This window comes from Saimiri boliviensis, chromosome 15 (assembly GCF_048565385.1).
Source record: "Saimiri boliviensis isolate mSaiBol1 chromosome 15, mSaiBol1.pri, whole genome shotgun sequence".
Lineage (NCBI taxonomy): Eukaryota > Metazoa > Chordata > Mammalia > Primates > Cebidae > Saimiri > Saimiri boliviensis.
The window spans coordinates 23,567,685-23,586,555 of record NC_133463.1 but is presented as its reverse complement, the minus strand read 5'-3'; the positions used below and the strand labels follow the sequence as shown (position 1 = coordinate 23,586,555).

The 18,871-nt window shown below is 36.5% G+C and overlaps 1 protein-coding gene across 8 annotated transcripts in view; it reads left to right on the top strand.

Annotated features, from left to right (window-relative positions):
• EYA1 (EYA transcriptional coactivator and phosphatase 1) overlaps positions 1-18,871 on the top strand; it is a 340,778-nt gene that overhangs the window by 218,791 nt on the left and 103,116 nt on the right. For 4 of the 8 annotated variants that reach the window (XM_074386773.1, XM_074386778.1, XM_074386776.1 and 1 more), the window contains 3 exons: positions 736-805; positions 1,129-1,274; positions 4,906-5,043. In XM_074386773.1, the coding sequence (XP_074242874.1) occupies positions 736-805; positions 1,129-1,274; positions 4,906-5,043 (354 nt within the window). The remainder of the gene's footprint in view (positions 1-735; positions 806-1,128; positions 1,275-4,905; positions 5,044-18,871) is intronic. The other 4 variants (XM_074386775.1, XM_074386777.1, XM_074386774.1 and 1 more) reach the window with 3 other exon arrangements.

Sequence of the window (18,871 nt, the reverse complement as noted above, 5' to 3'; positions counted from 1 at the left end):
TCAAGTTAACCTGATTAAGAAGAGAAGTTCTGCTTGAATGCTTAAATACCTCCTTAAAAAATAAAGGCAGACCTTTTTTTTAGTTGAACATTGAAGTTGCTCACATATAAATAAAAGGCAAAGGAACACCCAGATCAGCACAGGAAAAAACAGGCTTAGCTTGCAACTTGAGAAATTTAAGATAGTTATAGAAATGCATTTTTACTGAAAACCATTGCTAAATCAATGCAGGCAAATGAGGATCTATCCTGTTTCTTCTCACCTGAGAGAAGATTAGACCACGTTTCTTGGTAATACAGCCTCAGGTTTGTGTGTTCTTGCTGGGCACAAACAATAGGCCAGCTGACCTTTCACATTCCCACCCAATCCTGCGATTCAGCTTCAGACCTCCCCTTTCAGCACGGCTTTCCAAACAGTAGCCAGGCCTTCTTGTACTCTTAAAGTATTGCCACTGTAAAAACTCATAGCATGCTGACAGGTATTTGAGAAGATTGTGATGATGTTTTCTAAGAGTTCATTTGAAACTAGAGCACTTAATCAGTTTCTATTCGCTTCTCTTTATAGTTTAACTTTCTGTTAGGTGGAACCATATGAAATTGCTATTTCTGGAGGTCACAAAGGTCAGATATCTGAAATTTCCTATGGCCAACCTATAGTTGAAAACATATCAGTGTTTTCTATGTATTTTGCATTTTGCTTGGATTATGGTGCATTATTTTGTTTTGTTTTTTACAGCAATTGGGAGCAGTAGTTTCAGCCCACGACCGACTCACCAGTTCTCTCCATCACAGATTTACCCTTCCAAGTAAGATGTATTTTCTCTTAATCAATAAATAACTTCTCTGAGTAGACTTTTATTTATTTAAAGTCATGTCTGTGCCCACATGTTCCATCTTAATTTAAATGAAAGTGCATTTCATAGAGATGTAAACATATTTACACAAATTTATTTTGAGCATCACGTTGTGGAGACACTGAAGTATTTCAGTGCTTTGTCAATTCTATGTGAAAGTTTTACTTTAAGATACAGTCTTTAACTGGAATTTGTGATGTGGTTGTTAATCGGTTACCTTGCATGTTTCCATCTAATGCATGGGCTTTCTATTTTCTGTCATTTCTGACAAATAGCAGACCATACCCACATATTCTCCCTACCCCTTCCTCACAAACTATGGCTGCATATGGGCAAACACAGTTTACCACAGGAATGCAACAAGCTACAGCCTATGCCACGTACCCACAGCCAGGACAGCCGTACGGCATTTCCTCATATGGTGAGTTACCTGCTATTGTACTGGTGGCATTGTCATGTGGGCATGAGTATATTAACGTATTTGAGTAGTACTTAAAGACTGAATCCTCGGCCACTTTAGAAAATGTTGTCACCTTCTGTGTCTAAATTCTTCATATGATTGTTTCTAATGAGCGTTGTAAGAACTGGCAGCTCTTTATCTTGAGGTCGGAGGTAGCAAACAGATTGTGTGGTTCGTATGCCTTCTTGCTCTCATTTTTCTCCATTTATATCTCAACCCTGAATTTTCCATTTGAGCACTGGGCTCTGGAATCCAAAATATTTTTGTGAATATTTGTGATAAAATGTCTATGAATGAAGTCTTTTGGGGTAAAGATTCATTTCCTATTTATCAGATGCCTAGCTGTGATTAGGGATGTACAAGTAGAATTCAACAAACTCTTGCTTTAAACTCAAGGGTGGTAATAGTCTCAAATTGCAGCATTATCAACCATTAGGAAAAGTGATCTATATATCACAGCCTGGACTGCACTTTGAAGAGGCAAACCAGGAAACATTTAAAGCTCACATGGACATTTGTTCCTTCCCACCTGGAGATTATCTTTATCTTGGTGTAATTTAACTCACTTGTTACGGGGTCAATACCTGTAAATTAAAAATAAATCCAACAAAATCCCAAAGCTTAATTAAAAAAAAAAAACAAACTTGGAATTGTAAAATACCTTTCCTTTCATTAAATTGTCATTATAATTCTAAATAGATTGAACTGGATAAAAACACATGAATTATTGGCATTTTATTAAGAAAATAAAACTAGTGATCAAGGAATAGTACATAGGTACTTAAAGGAAAGGACTGACAAAGTTTTTTTGTGACCGGTATACTGATTGTGCTTCTGTTTGATACTGTTTTGTAGTATTCTTTTCTGTAGTATATAAAAAGAATTAATGCTCTTCTTTAAGTATTTCATTAATAATTAGAAGGTAAATTACTTATTTCTTTTAATTACATCTCAAATAAAATTCATATATGAATTTCTTATAAAATATATACAAATAACCTACATTAGGTATGACTTCAGCATTTATAGTTTCATTTTAAAACCATCTGTACTGAATGTTATCTAGATAGGTATTTTGAATGTAAACTTTAGAGACAGCCCTAAAATGGAATTTTTAGAATTATTTCTCATTTCTGTAACTTTTATTCACAGTTTCTCAAAATAATATTAGATATGGATTAAGTTTAGCTGGAATTTACTTTCAAAGTATTCTTGGACTAAAAGAAGAGAAAGAATCAGCTCCCATTCTGTAATAGAAGTCAAGGCAGTCTTTGATTTATGTTCTCAACATTTATTTGTGAGATGGTCATTTGAAGTGTAGACGTATTTTCCAGTCCACACAGTTCTAAAGTACTGTCAGTCTACCAGTGCTGCCATAGGAAGGCGCCATTCCCATCGCTGCCCCGGCTGCCAGCCAGACACCTTTGTTCTTCCTTCTCTCCCTATTCAGTCTTGGGGGACCCGCACATCTTCCTTTGCCAATTTCTGAGCTCTGGGTTAGGGGTTCCTCCACTTCTAAATCATTAATGAATGTCCTTGTCTGAAATAGCTTTTCAAAGAATGTGAGATGAGCAAAAAGATCTGGGAATGGAATCAGAACTAGCAGAGTGAGGACGGGGATTTTATTGGGATAAGTGGGGATCGGGGAGGCGTGAGAGTGAGGCTCAGTGTGAAGGCTTTGATTCCAGAGTTTTTCATGGTTATAAATTCCCAGGGAATAATTTTCAGGTCTTAGCATTTTCCTAATCACCCTGTCTTCTCTTTTGGGACCTTGAGTACAAGGAGATGCCCTGAATACTTCTGATGCAAAAGTTCTATTTTGGGGGACCAGTGAATTGAAAAATATGGCATCCTTCTCCCCTTTGCTCATTCATGAAGGAAGAGCACTTAGCTTAGGCTTTAGCTGCTGATAGTCAAGGCCCAGATAGTCTTAAAAAACTTTCTTCAGGGACTTGTGCTCCTAACTTTTTATTGAGACCCTGTAAGTAAAGATTGGTGTATCTTTTTATCATGAGAATGGTAGATGAGTAGGGAAGCACAAATCCATTCTGTTCTTTGCTGGATCTGCTTGCAGTCTGCTAGTGATAGGAGTCTGCCACCTTGTAGAAAGAAGTCATGAAGATAGGCGTGGGTATGGGTGCTGTCTACGTCTTTCTGCCTTTCATTATATGTTCTTATCACAAAGATCCCCATCTGGAACCAATAATTTAAAACAGAGTAGAAATACATGAATTATTGGCATTTTATTGGTAATTGAAGGCTGGAAGCAGATCAGTGTAGTCTCAAATGGAACAGGAGGGGGAAAATCCCTGGGGGTGACAACATGGAAAGAAAGGGATTTTCTAGAGGCATCAAGCCACCTGTCTAGGGCAAGTATATTTCCAGAGACCATTTCTATGCATGGGTTATTCACTGTTTGGGGATTACCTCTACAGGAAAAATCACATTTTTAAAATGCCAAGGTTGTGTTAAGACTTAAATGTTAAGGTCATTATGAAGTTATTTAGAGATACTGCAGGAATTAAAGTAAGTACTCTCAGCCAAGAGTCAGATTCTCTCACTGCCTTAAAACAATTATCTAACTTCACTCAGCTGATGAGATTCCCCTAAAATGGAAATAAACAGTAAGACTACTGAGTATTCTAGATCCTAAAGATACCATTTATCTTAAGTACAAAGCAAAATTATTCAAAAATGTGAATTCCCTTGGCAGAAATTTTCCTCCCCTCTCTCTATGAGAATGAAGGAGAGTTGTTAGCATGTATGACTGTCTTTAATTATGACTAATTAAAGACAGAGCTGAGACCCATACCTCAGTACTGCCAAATCCAAAATTATGATGTCAGCCTGGTGTTTGGGGAGATATTCAGGGGCCACAATAGACTACATTGAAAACAATTATAGTCAAATATTTCACACTAAAAGGGGCAAAAGGGAACTGCTGGTCAACTCCACTTGTTTATAAATCACTGCTGTTTTATAGCATCCAGCTTATTAGTGTTCGGCTCCCTTTGTGCTTATTTTCTGATGGGACCTAGAAACTTAGGACAAGCCTTTCCACCATGTTGCTTAGTTCTGGGCCCGGTATTGATTGCTTCTTTGGACTTCAAAATGAGTTGGTACTGAAATCAGCTTTGTAGTAGAAAGAGTAAAGGGGGGTAAATACTGTGATGGTATAGGCTTCAATTAATCTGTTTTGTTTTGCTTTTAGAAAAAAAGGATTTTGACACTAGTCAGTATAGCAACTTTGAGATCATTAAGCTAAAATTTAATTAGGCTATTTCTTGACTGTGAAGGAGATGAACTACAACTTTTACATTAATTAAAACATAATGAAGTATGAAAATATATCACTGGAGTTATATTTTATAGAAGAGCTTTATGTTAAAGTGCAGTAAAACAAGAGAGAATAATGTGAACAGGCATTCAAACGTTGTACTTTATGGTAGTTCACTGCGTGCATATATACCCTTTATTTTTGAGATAAGACTGGGAAAGCATTTATAGTTAAACATTTGTGGAAGTGTATGTTTTTTGTATTTACCAGCTTTGGAAAATGGACAGATAGATAAGCTATCACTAACTGATTTAGGTGCATTGTGGGCAGGCATCAAGACTGAAGGTGGATTGTCACAGTCTCAGTCGTCAGGACAGACAGGATTTCTCAGCTATGGCACAAGCTTCGGTACCCCTCAACCTGGACAGGCACCGTACAGCTACCAGATGCAAGGTCTGTATACACACATTTCTATTTTCCTTAACCCTGTAGGTTGATAGTTAATTTCTAAAGTAGAATCTGATGTTCCATGTAAATAGTAAATGATGATGGCAAGTGGATTGGGCTTAGAGGCACGACACTTGTTTCTAGTTTGGCTTCTCACTTACCTATTTCCTAGGCCTAAATTTCCATATTTATAAAATCAAGGGGTTAGACTGAATGATCTATAAGATTCTTTCCAAAAAGCACTAAGATTTTTTGTGAAGTTGACATTTTTGTCTTTGTGTCTTCTGTCAGTTAAAAAAAGAAATGAAAAAGTCAAAAGTCAGCCATATAGGAGGTTATGATATGGTATATACTAAAAACTTACATTGGTATTACCATCCAACTTTTCCAAAAGGGTTGTTTTCTTTATTTTCATTATGAAGTGAGGCTTGGGGAGTGGCAGTCATAGCTCTAGAAATAAAGTATGTGATAAGTGTTGAATAATGATCTACCAAAGACCAGTTGATCAGAGGTACAGGCACCCAGTGAATCTTTAAGAGAATGCTTCTAAGAATCAGTCCCTGGGTTCTGTTTTTGAAACAACAGGCAAAACATAATATAAGCATAAGTCAAATGGAATGACAGCTGAAAGTTTACATTGTCAAGGCTAGTCTTAAGAATACATAGATATTACTTGTAATTAGCACATTGTTATTTTGCAAATAGATCATTAAAGTGCTTGAGAATAGTTCTCACATAATTTAAACATTTTCCTAATACCTTGTCTTTATTACAGTTCACTTCAGTGAATCATATTTTGCTTCCTAATAGTGCCAAGACATAGTTGAATTAAATCCCTGATTACTTCTTTTTGATTGAAGGGGTTCTTTTTCGTAGTTGTTATTGTTTTTGTATATTTTATTTTATTTTTGTTACATTAATATTTGTTTATTGCAGACAAATTTAAAAATACAGAGAAGTGAAAATAATTATAGTTTGTGTCTCATACATTTATTACTATCATTATATGTTCATCTAGATATACAGTATGGGCCCATTTATAATATAGTATTGCAACCTGTTGTTTTTAGTAAAAAGTCTATTTTAACCATCCTTTTACATCAGTAAGTTCTGTTCTACAGCATCCTTTTAATGGCTACATGGAATTAGTTAAATCCTTTTTAACTAATTCCCTACTATTGGATATTTAGAGCAAAGCTATGCATATCTTATCTACACCTTTAATTATGTCTTTTGGATAAGTTTAAGTGTAGAATTTCTAAGTAAATTGTTTAAAACTCCTTTAAGGATTTCTTATATATTTACACAAGGAAGGGCTGTGTGTTAAAGTGTACATATTAGATAATATCTTTCTTTGAAGAAAGTGTCATTTTGGTAGGTACAACATTTTACTGCTTTTATACACATTTTAAAAAATAACTTAAAACATTTTTTCTCCTCTTCAGTGGTGGTCATCTTCATCTTATTATTTCTCATAATAAAGATCTTAGCTGTTTTAAATGTTTTATTAATATAGTTCCTGAAGAATCATATACATATGTTTTTCAATTTATCATTTTTAAGAATCTATTTTCCTTTATGACAAACTACAGTTTTAGGGGACAAGATTCATTAACCTTTTCATATTTGATTTTGTGCTTGATTCAGAAAGGCCTGAATTATAAAGTTTTGATATATTCAGTGATTATAAAATAAAAACTATTTTATAATAGATAGCAGTTATTAGTAGGAGGATATTATTTATGTGCCTACTTCCAAAACTCTTATGCAGCCTTGGAAAAGAACTGTTTCTACACATGCTGAATATCAATTGAGTAAAGGAATATAAAGAACAAAAAGTGATGGAAAGACTTCATTAATGAATTTAACAGTCCTAGGCTCTAGTAATGAAATGGATCATGAGGCAGACAAGGTCTGTTTGCTCATAGAGCTTTCATTCTTGCCAAAGAGAAGACAGTAGACAAGCAACCAAATAAATTATACAACTGCAGATTCCTCTGGGAGTTAACAGGAAAATAAAGAGCGCTGGAGAGGGTCCCAGGGTCTTCCATGGTGCCTGTGGTATCCAGGTCTTCTTGGGGAGAAGTGAATCCTAAAAGTGTGAAAGAGGCAAGTGAAGTGCCCTGACAGAGCACAGCTACAGAAATTGTGTGGTTCTGGGCCTGAGCCCATCCTCAGCCTTGTGGTTACTTGCCCACCCAAAGCGAAGTATAGAAACTGAGTTACCATCTAGAAACTTTCACAGTCAGTCAATAATAGATTTTATGTTTATTGAATCAAATGATAATTTTTAAAGATGAGTCTTGTACTCTCTGTTTCTTTTTAATATTTTTTTCTTTTAGAAGTACATTACTTTGTATTTTGTTCAGTGGTCAGTCTGTGAAGGATTGGAGGAAAAAACTGATTCTCGACCTCAGATAGTTTGAGAAATTTTGTGCTTGAGAGTTTCTTTTATCTTGTTCTTCTCCCAGGTTAAAATGTATGTAGCAGAAACAATTCAGAAAAAGATAAACCATCCACTAGAGTATAGTGCACATAAAAGGGGAAATGAAGGAGGAGAAAAGGAAATGAATTTGGAGGAAAATAAAACTATTTTTTAAATGAAATAAGAATTTGCGTCTCACCAAATAAGGCATTGCTTTTCTGCCCATAGATTTTTTGTCATCTGGGTTTACTGGATATAGCATTAAAATTTTCATGTGTTTTAATACACAATGTGCACATAAAAGCACATAAAAAAAGTGTTTTTACATCCCCTAGTTGAATGGCCTTTCCAGTGGGACATTAGGACCCATTTCCCATGACTGAGGCATTTTTCACATAATATTTTACTCAATTTTAGACTGTTGGTTATACAGGTTGAGTATGCCTAATCCGAAAATCTGAAATCCAAAATACTTCAAAATTTAAAACTTTTTGAGCACTCACATAATGCTCAAAGAAAATGCTTATAGGAGCATTTTGGATTTCAGATTTGGGGATTAGGGATACACAACCAGCATATAATGCAAATATTCCAAAATTTGAAAAAAAAATTCAAAATCCAAAATACTTCCAGTCCCAAGCATTTCAGATAAGGGGTACTCAACCTGTAATATGACTTCCACATATTAAGCCAGATGATAATAAACCATTAATTTGAAACTTACTTTCCAAAATGATGAAGGATAATGCTATGTAATTTGCTACAGCATGTATATGGCCAAATTTGGAGACTCAATTGTGATTAATATGTAGTTCTTAAATATTAAATGCAGTGTGAATACTGCTTCACCATTATTCAATGACTTTGTGCCATAGTTGTGGGAGTCTGTTGACCTCTGAGTGTCTTTTCAATACATGTTTTATAATATAGTAATTTATACAATGCCTAAAAGTATTTTCAGGTTTCCTCAGTTCTTTTAATCCTTAATGAATAATTGATATTTTGCTTGTATGAATTTCATCTTATAGCTCTTAAAATGTATTTGAATCCTGGATGAGAATAAATTTTGGCAATATGGGGGATATTTTTGCCTAGCTTTATTTGCAGGAAATCTTTTCAACCTTTACAACATAATGACTAGTTACTTAGAGATTTAGCTGTTCAAATTTAGTAACATCAGAATTTTACAATGATAGAACTATTCTAGTAGCCCAGGGGAAATATTCTAGTAGCCCCCAAAACTGAAGCGTGACATGTATGCTTCCTCTAAGTGTTTTGCTGATTAATTTAAAGAATGTTTAAAATGATCACCTCTTTGATTCTATCAGACTGAGAAAGACCGGAGTAGAGGTACAGTGAAATCTGGGTCCCTGATTAGCAGTATGGGTTTTGGAGTAAGACTGCCTGTCACCAGTTCTACCATTGCTTTCTGTGGGCCTTCAGCATGCGACTTGACTTGTTAACATCTGTTTCCTTATCTGGAATATGGGCATGAAATCTGTTCCCATAATAGCGTTGTGAGATGTCATTGAGATTGTCTGTAAATCACTCTGACCAACCTATGGTACATAGTAAGATACTCAAATGATTGTTGTCAGTTTTACTGCTCTCATTGCAGTGGTGATGTGGTTACTATTATTTTCATCATTATTATCACCGTCCAGCTTTCTGGAGTAGTTCCAGATTAGGTAGCATTACCTAAATGCTCCTTCTTTTTCCCCCACAATACACAAAATGTAATTAAAACTTGAATATGTGTATATATATGTATCGTATATATATAAATATATATATATAAAACAAAATATATTTTAGCTGTGAAAGAGAACTTTAAGAAGTTAATAACCAAATAAGCATAGCAAAAAAAGGGAGCCGGATGTAATTAATACGCTGGCATGGAAGGAAACTTACTATGTAAAAAGGTCAAGCTTTTTGTACATGATACCAATAAAGGGGGGAGAAACTACATGAAATAGAAAACCAGAAGAGAGTAAAAGCTATGTAGCAACAGTAGTAAATGGGGTGTTGGACAGTAAGAGTGAGGAAGCGAGGAAGAGCCACTAGCAAAAAATAAACCCAGCTCTGCAGTGGTGGGAGAGAGTCATCAACCAAATCCTTGTTGGTCTTGAGAGGCCCTGTAGTCATTTCTCTGCTTTGAGTGCTATTAGAATGGGTGGAGAAAGAGGTCTCCACCAGCCATTGAAACATCAAAATTGTTTAGTTCAGAAGATTAGGGAGGAAAATGGGAATGTGATAAGCTGTGCTGTGTAGAGATGGAAAACTCTAGTGCCCATACAACAAAATAAAATAACAGTTGACATTTATTGTGCACTTTTTATGTGCCAAGAATTAATCTAGTTATTTTCCCTGTGACATCTTATAATCTTTACATAACTCTGAGCAGTGACTTTAAAAGATAAGAACCTGTGGCTTATACCTGTAATCCCAGCACTTTGGGAGGCCAAGGCGGGCAGATCACCTGAGGTCAGGAGTTCGAGACCAGCCTGACCAACATGGCGAAACCCCATCTCCACTAAAAATACAGAAATTAGCCAGCCATAGTGATATGTGCCTGTAATCCCAGCTACTCGAGGGGCTGAAACAGGAGAATCACTTGAACCTGGGAGCAAGAAGTTCAGTGAGCCAAGATTGCACCATTCCACTCCAGCCTGAGCAACAGAGTGAAAGTCTATCAAAAAAAAAAAAAGATAAGAACCTGAAAATGCTAACGAATGCATAAAATATATTAATTTAGTTTGTATAAAATCAACAGTTACTCAAAAATGGCTACTCAAAACAGAATGGCTTAGAATTGTCAGACCTTGTTGCTGTACATACACCTAAATTATAGGTCTCACAGGAGTAGCTTTTAAAGAAAATTACAAAAAGCCAAAACGTAGTTGTTTGGTGTTTAATTATTTCGAACGGCAGACTTGATCATTAGAACTAAATCATTGCATTACATGCTTAGTTATATAACTAGTCAACCACCAACTCATGAAACTCTAAAAAAAAAACTCCTTAGGAAACTCATTTCTGAGCACTATCAGTGCTTTAACACTTGCACAGCCCTTACAGACCAGATTTGGCAATTTGTGGCCATTTTGCCACTGTCAAGCCTTGTGAACTGGGCCAGCCTTACTTAGTGCCCTCATTTGCTCCAAGTGATCCTTCTGGAATCACCCTTCCAGCTCCAACTTTCAGTGCTTTTGTCCTGCCAGGCAGGCTTCTGTGAATCTGACACATGCCATTTTAAACCAAACAAGGATCAGATTTTCATCACGTGTGCTCTAATACCAAAATTCCATGAAATAAAGCCTCAGTGACTGGGAAATCTGATTGTTTTCACCTTCACCGCAAGATCACTGGAAAATTCTATTCCTGCTTTAATTTTTCTTTTGTGCATCCACTAAAAGATTAGAAACTTGAGTTCAGCTGAGAAAGACAAAGTATTCTTCTTTATAAACAACTGTAGAGTTCAACCTGAGGAGGTGAAATCTTTGCTTATTCATTTTTGACATTTTCCTGTTCTGCAGTCTTAGCTTTGGTGTTTCTGGAAGAAGTTTTGGAATGGTCTGAGGACGTTTTTCTTCACACACCATTGGCAAAGCTGATGCAGATGAGTTAGCTGAATGGGTGGGTGTGGATGGACAGAGTGTGCCTGGAGACCCTTGGGTCAGTTTTGCAAAAAATACGTTTTTCCTGTTGCTTGCCAATCAAAGGGCACTGGCCACAAGAGTGAAACAGGGTGTCATGTGTGAGTTTGTGTATGTGTGCACACATGCATGAAAGGTAAGAAAACTGCTTAGCAAAAGCAGCTTCGGCCTCTGATTGCTTTCACAGAATATCTCCCTGGTGCGTCATAAATAACCTTTATTCCTTTTATGTTAAAGAAACAACTAACTTGAAATCAAGCCTTTAAAAATGCAAGGTCTGTACCTATCACTCATGTCACCATACGTTTAATTCCACATATGATATAGATTTATGGTTCCATCTAATACAGAAAACAATGAACTATCTTTATAATGGTGGTGCCCAATCATATGAGGAAAATAAAATTTCATTTTGCAATTTGGCTGAGGTAAGGAAGTATATAGTTTGTTTGCAAAAGATTTTCACATGCATACAAAATCAAACCATTAAAATTAAGTTGTCACTTAACTGGTTAAGCTTTAGCTCCGTGGAAAACTCCCCGGTCCATAATAGCTTAGTTGTAGTAATTCTAGACTATTAAATGTAATGACCATCTTTAGTCATATTTTAATCTCCAGCATGATCTCTTATGTCTAAAATATACAAATGTTTGTTAGAAGTGGAGAGGTATATGTCACAATGAAAGGTAGAAATTAAGATTCATAAAAATCTGATTTTCTTCACTCGGAGAAATGAATTTGGAATGTAGCATAATAAAACTTTCAGCAAATTCACTATTTACACTAGCAAAGACAAAGACATGGAATCAAGCTAAATGCCCAATGGTAAACTGGATAAAGAAAATGTGGTACGTATACACAATGGAATATTATGCAGCTATAAAAAAAGAATGAGATCATGTCTTTTGCAGGAACATGGATGGAGCTGGAGACCGTCATATTTAGCAAATTAATACAGGAACAGAAAACCAAATACGCTATGTTCTCACCTATAAGCGGGAGATAAATAACGAGAACATATGGACACATAGAGGAGAATGAAACACACTGGGGCCTGTCAGAGAGTGAAGGGTGGACGAAAAAGAGGATCAGGAAAAAAAAATGAATCGATGTGTGGCTTAATACCTGTGTGATGAAATAATCTGTACACCAAACCTTCATAACACAAGTTTACATCACAAACCTGCACATGTACCTCTAAACTTAAAAGTTAAAAAAAATAAATAAATAAGAAATTGCAGCTAATTTATTGCCATAGTATGTTTAATGCCATCTTTCCTTGTGTTAATACGCGTAGATAGAGCTGGTTGGAAACATCACAGAATCATCATGATGGTGGTGTAGAAAGCCTTTCTGAGTGTTTGATTGTCCTAGAATTGCAATAATGGTATAGGACATTCCCATCTTCCTACACCAGGGAAGGCATCAGGATCTGCCATGATAGATTGAAGGGGCTGCACAGATGTACATGTACTAAACCCAGAGGGCCCTGGAAACCGTGCTTTGTTTATTTTCCTTTAGGCTTTATTGCTCTCACTTAGAGAAGAAAATAACACAAATTCTCACTCCCTCTTTGTATATAATGTGTTTGTTCTGCTAAAGAGATTGGAGTTCAACCTAGTAAGGAAGGACAATAAATCAGGACGGGTTTGTTAAACAGTACGTGGAGGAGGCACAGCTCTGCTGCCATCACACCTTACACATCCCTGCCTCATTATGAAGTGGGAATGATCCAGTAACATCACCCTTGTTTTCTTTTATCTGCCTGTCTGTAGCCTTTCAAATATATGACTGAACCATTTCAGTTTATTAGTCATTTAGAACCTAAAAATTTCTTAACCAAATGTGCTGTTTTAGTTTAAAAATTTCTGATTATCTATGATATTTTAAAATACTTTAAAAGGTAGTGGTTTTAGAAAAATATACGTTAAACTTTAAAAAATCTGTGATAAAGCATTTGAGATTTGCACTTTCTGGCATAAAATGAAATTGAAGAATAGCTATTGCAGCTTGCACTGATGGGCAGAATTGCCCCTTAATTGTTTTGCCAGTCTTCCCATATTTATTTTTTGGTTCTTGGCATTTTATATTCTAGATTTTTTTGCTTAAGTTGATTTTATAAGTAATATTTTGTTTCACTTCTTTTAGCATCTTGTATATTTCAGGTGTTAAAACTGAATGAAAATTTCTTGAAATATAGGCACAGCGATTGTTAGTTACCTATACCAATATTGTTTTCTTCATGAGTTGTTGTTAGTTAAAATATGTAGAAATATACAAGAAAGGTAAATGTAAAGGCTTTGCAATCTTGATACTGTGTTAAAAATTCTCTTTGAAAATACAAACTATTACTGGGATAAAAAGGAAAACTTGGTCATTAAAATCTATCTACTAAGAAAGAGGAAAAAACTCTGGTTTTAAATAGCCCATCTGGCCTTCAAAAGCTTTTCCCCAGGGAGTTGCACTAACTTCTGCCACATAGATCGCGCTTGATGATGGACATAGCCCATGGCAAAGAGGCCAGAGATGGAAAGCAAATGGACTTCTGTGAAAATACACGAGGGACAGACAGCATCCTGCTTGCCCAGTAAGTGCTAGAAAATGCTCTAAAACATGGCAAGTACAGACAGGCCCCAGCAGGTTCCAGCATTCTTATGTTGGCTGGGACTCTGGTTTTTAATGTGAGTCCTGTTCTCTGTGAAGTAGACCTTTGACCTACTTGTTACTCCTTTTTAACTTATTAAAGTTATAGCTGGGCAGTGTTATTCAGGTTAAATCATACATAAAACTTTGTTTTAATATTTTAAGTAATGTTTAAATCGACATAGGCTGTGTTCTGAGCTATGAAGAGATAGCGAAGATTTCTTAAGAAAAGTTTTGAGGGGTGGCTTTGTTTTAAAACTAAAATTGCTTAGCACTTACAGAACTGCATGTCCCATACAGGCTCTTCAAACAAGACTGTTTCTTGTTTGTTATGGTTGACAAGGCCACCACTCTTTCTCGGTAGGAACCCAACATTGACAAGAAGAAAGCAAAGCAAAATCTTTGTGACACACTGTCCCTGGGACACTTTATATAATTTACTTTTAAATTTACTAGCCTCAAAAAGAGTTACCATGAAGAAGTGTTTTTAAAAATGGGATCATTTGATTCCAAATGTATTTATTAAATTTCTTAGGTATGATTATTTCTGCCCTTGGTGTGTCTGTGACTCTTCTGCAACCAAAAATTAATACCACTTTAATGCCAATTTGCTTTCAACATTACTGATCCAGAAAATCTAAAAGGTAGATTTGGCATGCCAGATTAGAAAACAATAACCTGGTATCAGAGTTAATAGTCACCTTATCCATCCTCCACTTTTTGAATGAAGATGAGGACCCCCTCAGCCACCTCACATGATGGTATTGAAAATAACCTCAGAAAATGGATGTGGAAAGATTGAATTATAAATGTACTTTAAAGCCATAGAATGTTACTGCATTCTGAATTTGAAGTTTTTCTATATAAGCAAGACTTGTTTCTATTAATATACCTGTGACATGCCAACCTCTGAGCTAAGAGAGAGAATAGCCTCTTAGGAGCAGAATCTGGAACATGGGTCAGTGTTCTGTTAGGAGCCTGACAGCTGGACTCACAAGGTTACCATTCTGTTGGCATGTCCAGATGGTATGTGGATGTGGGGTCCAGTGGTATTCACAGCTCAAATAAGAGAGATTTTATGAGGTAAAAATCCATAAATACTTAAAATTTTATTTGATTTAAAGTCTGTTGGACTTTATTCCTGGAGATTCAAAAATATTTTAACTCCTTCAGAATGTGCTTACAGGTCCAGAATTTAACTTTCTTTATATAATTTAAATCTAAAGTGATTATAATCTGATTTTTAAGATAATCCGTTGTACACCATACAGTTAAGAAACCAGCTAGCTGAATGTGGTGGGACACACCTGTAATCCCAGCTACTTCAGAGGCTGAGGCATGAGAATTGCTTGAACCTGAGAGGTGGAGGTTGTGGTGAGCCGAGATGGCGCCACTGCATTCCAGCCTTGGTGACAGAGTGAGACAGTCCCTAAAAAATAAAAAAATAAAACCCAGCAAAGTGTTCAGATAAAATCTGTTAAAAATCAGAGTCCTCCAGATAAAGTCTGAGAAATAAGCTCAATTGTTATTTGATTATATTTTCTTTCTCTACTCACTTTTTAAAATTGCTGAATAAAGTTGAGAGACCTTCTTTTCTCTCCTAAAATCTTTTGTGGGCCTTAAAGTCATTCTTCCAAACTGTCCCCCTCCCACTAACAAAAATCTGTGGAAAGGCCCTCTCCTGTCCCCACACCTAACACTTTGTGACAATTGTGTTCTTACTAAATCCTTTAGTCACTTACCACATGGATTGAAATCCTTAAGCAACAGTTCAGTTCTGACTCCTGCTCGATCCTTGACAAGGCCTTCAAAGGCATGAGTCAGACATGGTTTATCCATCTCCATGTGAGGCAGACAGGATAAACATAGCAAATGAGCTTAAGACCTTATGGTCAGAATGAAAAGAAGACTAAGGGGGACTTGCTTAGTACTGGTCTAACGAAGAGGTCAATTACATGGTATCAGTTATTAGCGAGCTCGAGTTTCCAGAAGATAAAATCTGTACAAAGAGTAACAGTCAAGGAAAGCTTATTGGATAGATGAGACTTGGGCAAGGCCTTGAAGGATGGAACATAGAGAGTGAGGGAGCGAAGCATTAAGTAAGAGGAGCAAGATTGAGCAAGGCAAGTTTCTGGGATAGCAGTGACCAAATCCTAAAGTACTATGGTGAGCTGTGCATGGGGAACTGTAGGCAACAGCCTGGTTAGATTATTCTCCTGAGCACGCTCATCTCAGACCCCAAGTGGCATCCCCAGGCCCAGATAAACATTTGTATCCTTGCATTTATAATGGTTCTCTAGCTTTTCTCCCACCCCTGGCAATTCAGAATCACAACATTTCATTGGTCCCAATATACTAATGATGATTTGCTGGACATCCAGATTCTTGCATTTTGCCATTAAAGAATGCCATTTCTTTACCTGAGCAGTTTTTCTTAAATAATCAAGAAACTTCCATCACCCATGATCAGTCATAGTCCTCACCCCACCATAAACTTTCTATTCTCTGATCATCTTCTTTGTATAGTTTATACCCTGGCACAGGGTGAGACTTCCCTTTTCAGGGAAGCTTGTGCTTTCCCTCCCAGTCTAACCAGGTGTCTTCATGTTATTTCACTGAGCACCTTCCTAACAGGGCTGTGGCACCCAAGTAAGTAATGCAGTCAGAGGTGTGAAGCCTGAGTAGGTGATGCAAGTTGATGTTCTTTGTGTCATCTTCATGAGTGTGTGGGATTTTCTAACATTCTTCAAGTGATAGACTCATGATGACTGCTTCTGTTGGTCCAGAACAACCTCTAGAGTTGTACCTATAAAGAATGCCAGTAGATGCTGTTGATGAAACTAACTTGAAAAGCATGCGTGTGTGCGTGTGTGTGTGTGTGTTTTGTGATTAGAGATATATTATCTTCCCACTTGGAATATAAAAATAATCATCTTTCAAAGAGCAGTGGGAGGACAAATAATGCTGTCTCTTACGAGATATTCTGAAGGGAAATATTTTCCAGTTTTCTGTTGTGGAAATGAGTGTCTCCCCTCCATATCAAAAATAATAAATAACAACCATGGCTATGATTGTTTACAATAGCTTTTTTCTGAGATGGAGTTCCACTGTTGTCACCCAGGCTGGAGTGCAATGGCATGATCTTGGCTCACTGTAACCTCTGCCTCCTGGGTTCAAGCGATTCTTCTGCGCCTCAGCCTCCTGAGTAGCGAGGATTACACATCCCGCTAATTTTTGTATTTTTTGTAGAGACATGGTTTCACTGTAGTGGCAGTTATTTAACTATTGGTAAGGTAAGGTAAGTTAAATAATTATTTAACTATTGGTAAAGGTAAGCTTTTCATTTTAACCAAAGAGTAAGACGGTATCACCACTCCTGCCCCATTTAGAATATGACCTAATTCCAAACTCTACTGAGAATTATTGAAACTTCACATGAAGCACTCTCTACCAAACTCATGATGGAGAAATGAGTGGTTCTAGGTAGGAATTCTTTCTACTTTGAGGAATTTTCATGATACAGTGTGATATAAAATCTTTCGTTACAGGGTATAGCTGCTCTGTTTTATTTATCTGGAGGTGTCTTTTAATGTAAAGTCGTTTTTTTCTAGAAAACAAAATATTTCTCTATTATTTTGATTAAAGCATCCCAAACATTACAAATAATTCTGTGACTGAAAGTTGTAGGTGAAGACCCTTGTAATTCCAACAGAAATGCTCAGTGGATTGATCTTAAGGGAAGGAGGTCTGTTTTATCCTGATCATGTCTTCTCCTGTCTCCCTCTAGCATCCAGGTTCAACCCTGGTGTGTGACAGCATTCTACACGAATACGCCTCTCTTGCTAGACCTGCAAGTGAGTCTAGCAGCCCATACCCTGAAGCTTTCTGGGGAATATGAGCATTGCTATTTTGCCTTTGCTTTGTGGTGTTCTAAACTTCAGTGAAATTCATCTGGTAGTGTTGGCCCTGAAATCTGCATTGAATTAGCTATCAAAGTAGAGCTCTTTACTCCATATGACCTTTAGCTTAGCGCAAGAACCAGAAATGCCCCAAGCAGATAGACTCTGAGAAGCTTCAGCTCTAACTGCTTAAAGAGCATGATTACTTTCTTAGTGTAAAAAGAAAAGTTATATTGATTACATATTTTTGAAGCAATTGCTGAAACACCTACTGAATTGGTACTAAGAATCAGACACTTATAGGTGTTTGGTAAACATGTGGATTTTCAGATCATACCCCAGTCCTTCTGCCTCAGTGAGAGATTCCTGTGTCTGAAGAGAGGCCCAGGCATTTTGTTAGAAAGAACAAGCACTTCCTAATGACTCTGAGGCATTTTGTCGAGCATATTTTGGAAATGGTCATACAAAAGGGAAATAACTCATAGACAAAAACCTTGCTGTTCTCTGATGCAATTTACTATAGAGATTAAGAGCTTCAGCTCTGGAGCCAGGTGCCTGGGACTGAATCCCAGCTCTCCCACACTTGCTTATAACCTCAGGCAGTTTCTTCATCTGTAACATGGGATGTAACAGCATCCACCTCCTGGGGTGGTTGTGAGGAATCAGTGAGTTCTGAAAGGCAAAATGCTTTATTTGGGCCTGGCTCAATGTAAGCACTGGAAAAGTTTTAAGTATTATTTGTTTTTGTCACTTCTGTTTTGCTTCTAACACTTTTTAATATAATTATTTTATAGACCAATCCCTGGGATTATTTATAAAATATAATAAACACAAGTTATTTTAAATATGATTATTTTATAAAATAATTCCTGGGAAAACTTCAGTATATTTTAGCACTTCCCATTATACAATATAAAATGAAGCAAAAGAAGGCAAGAGAGCATTGTATAGACCTTAAAACCAGACAGACCTGTGTTTGTGTTTCACCTTTATTCCTTGGAAGCTGTGTTACTGTCTGACTCTTTGTTTCCCTATCTATTAAATGGAAATGTTCATACCCTCTGTAGTATCAAGTTGTTGTGGAATATAGATGAAGCATATATGGGCGAGCCTACTTTCTAACATAGAATACTCAATGGGTATTTTCTATTTTATTATTATTATATTTTGCCCTCTGGGGATATTCACGTGGGTTAGGTGCAAATATCCAA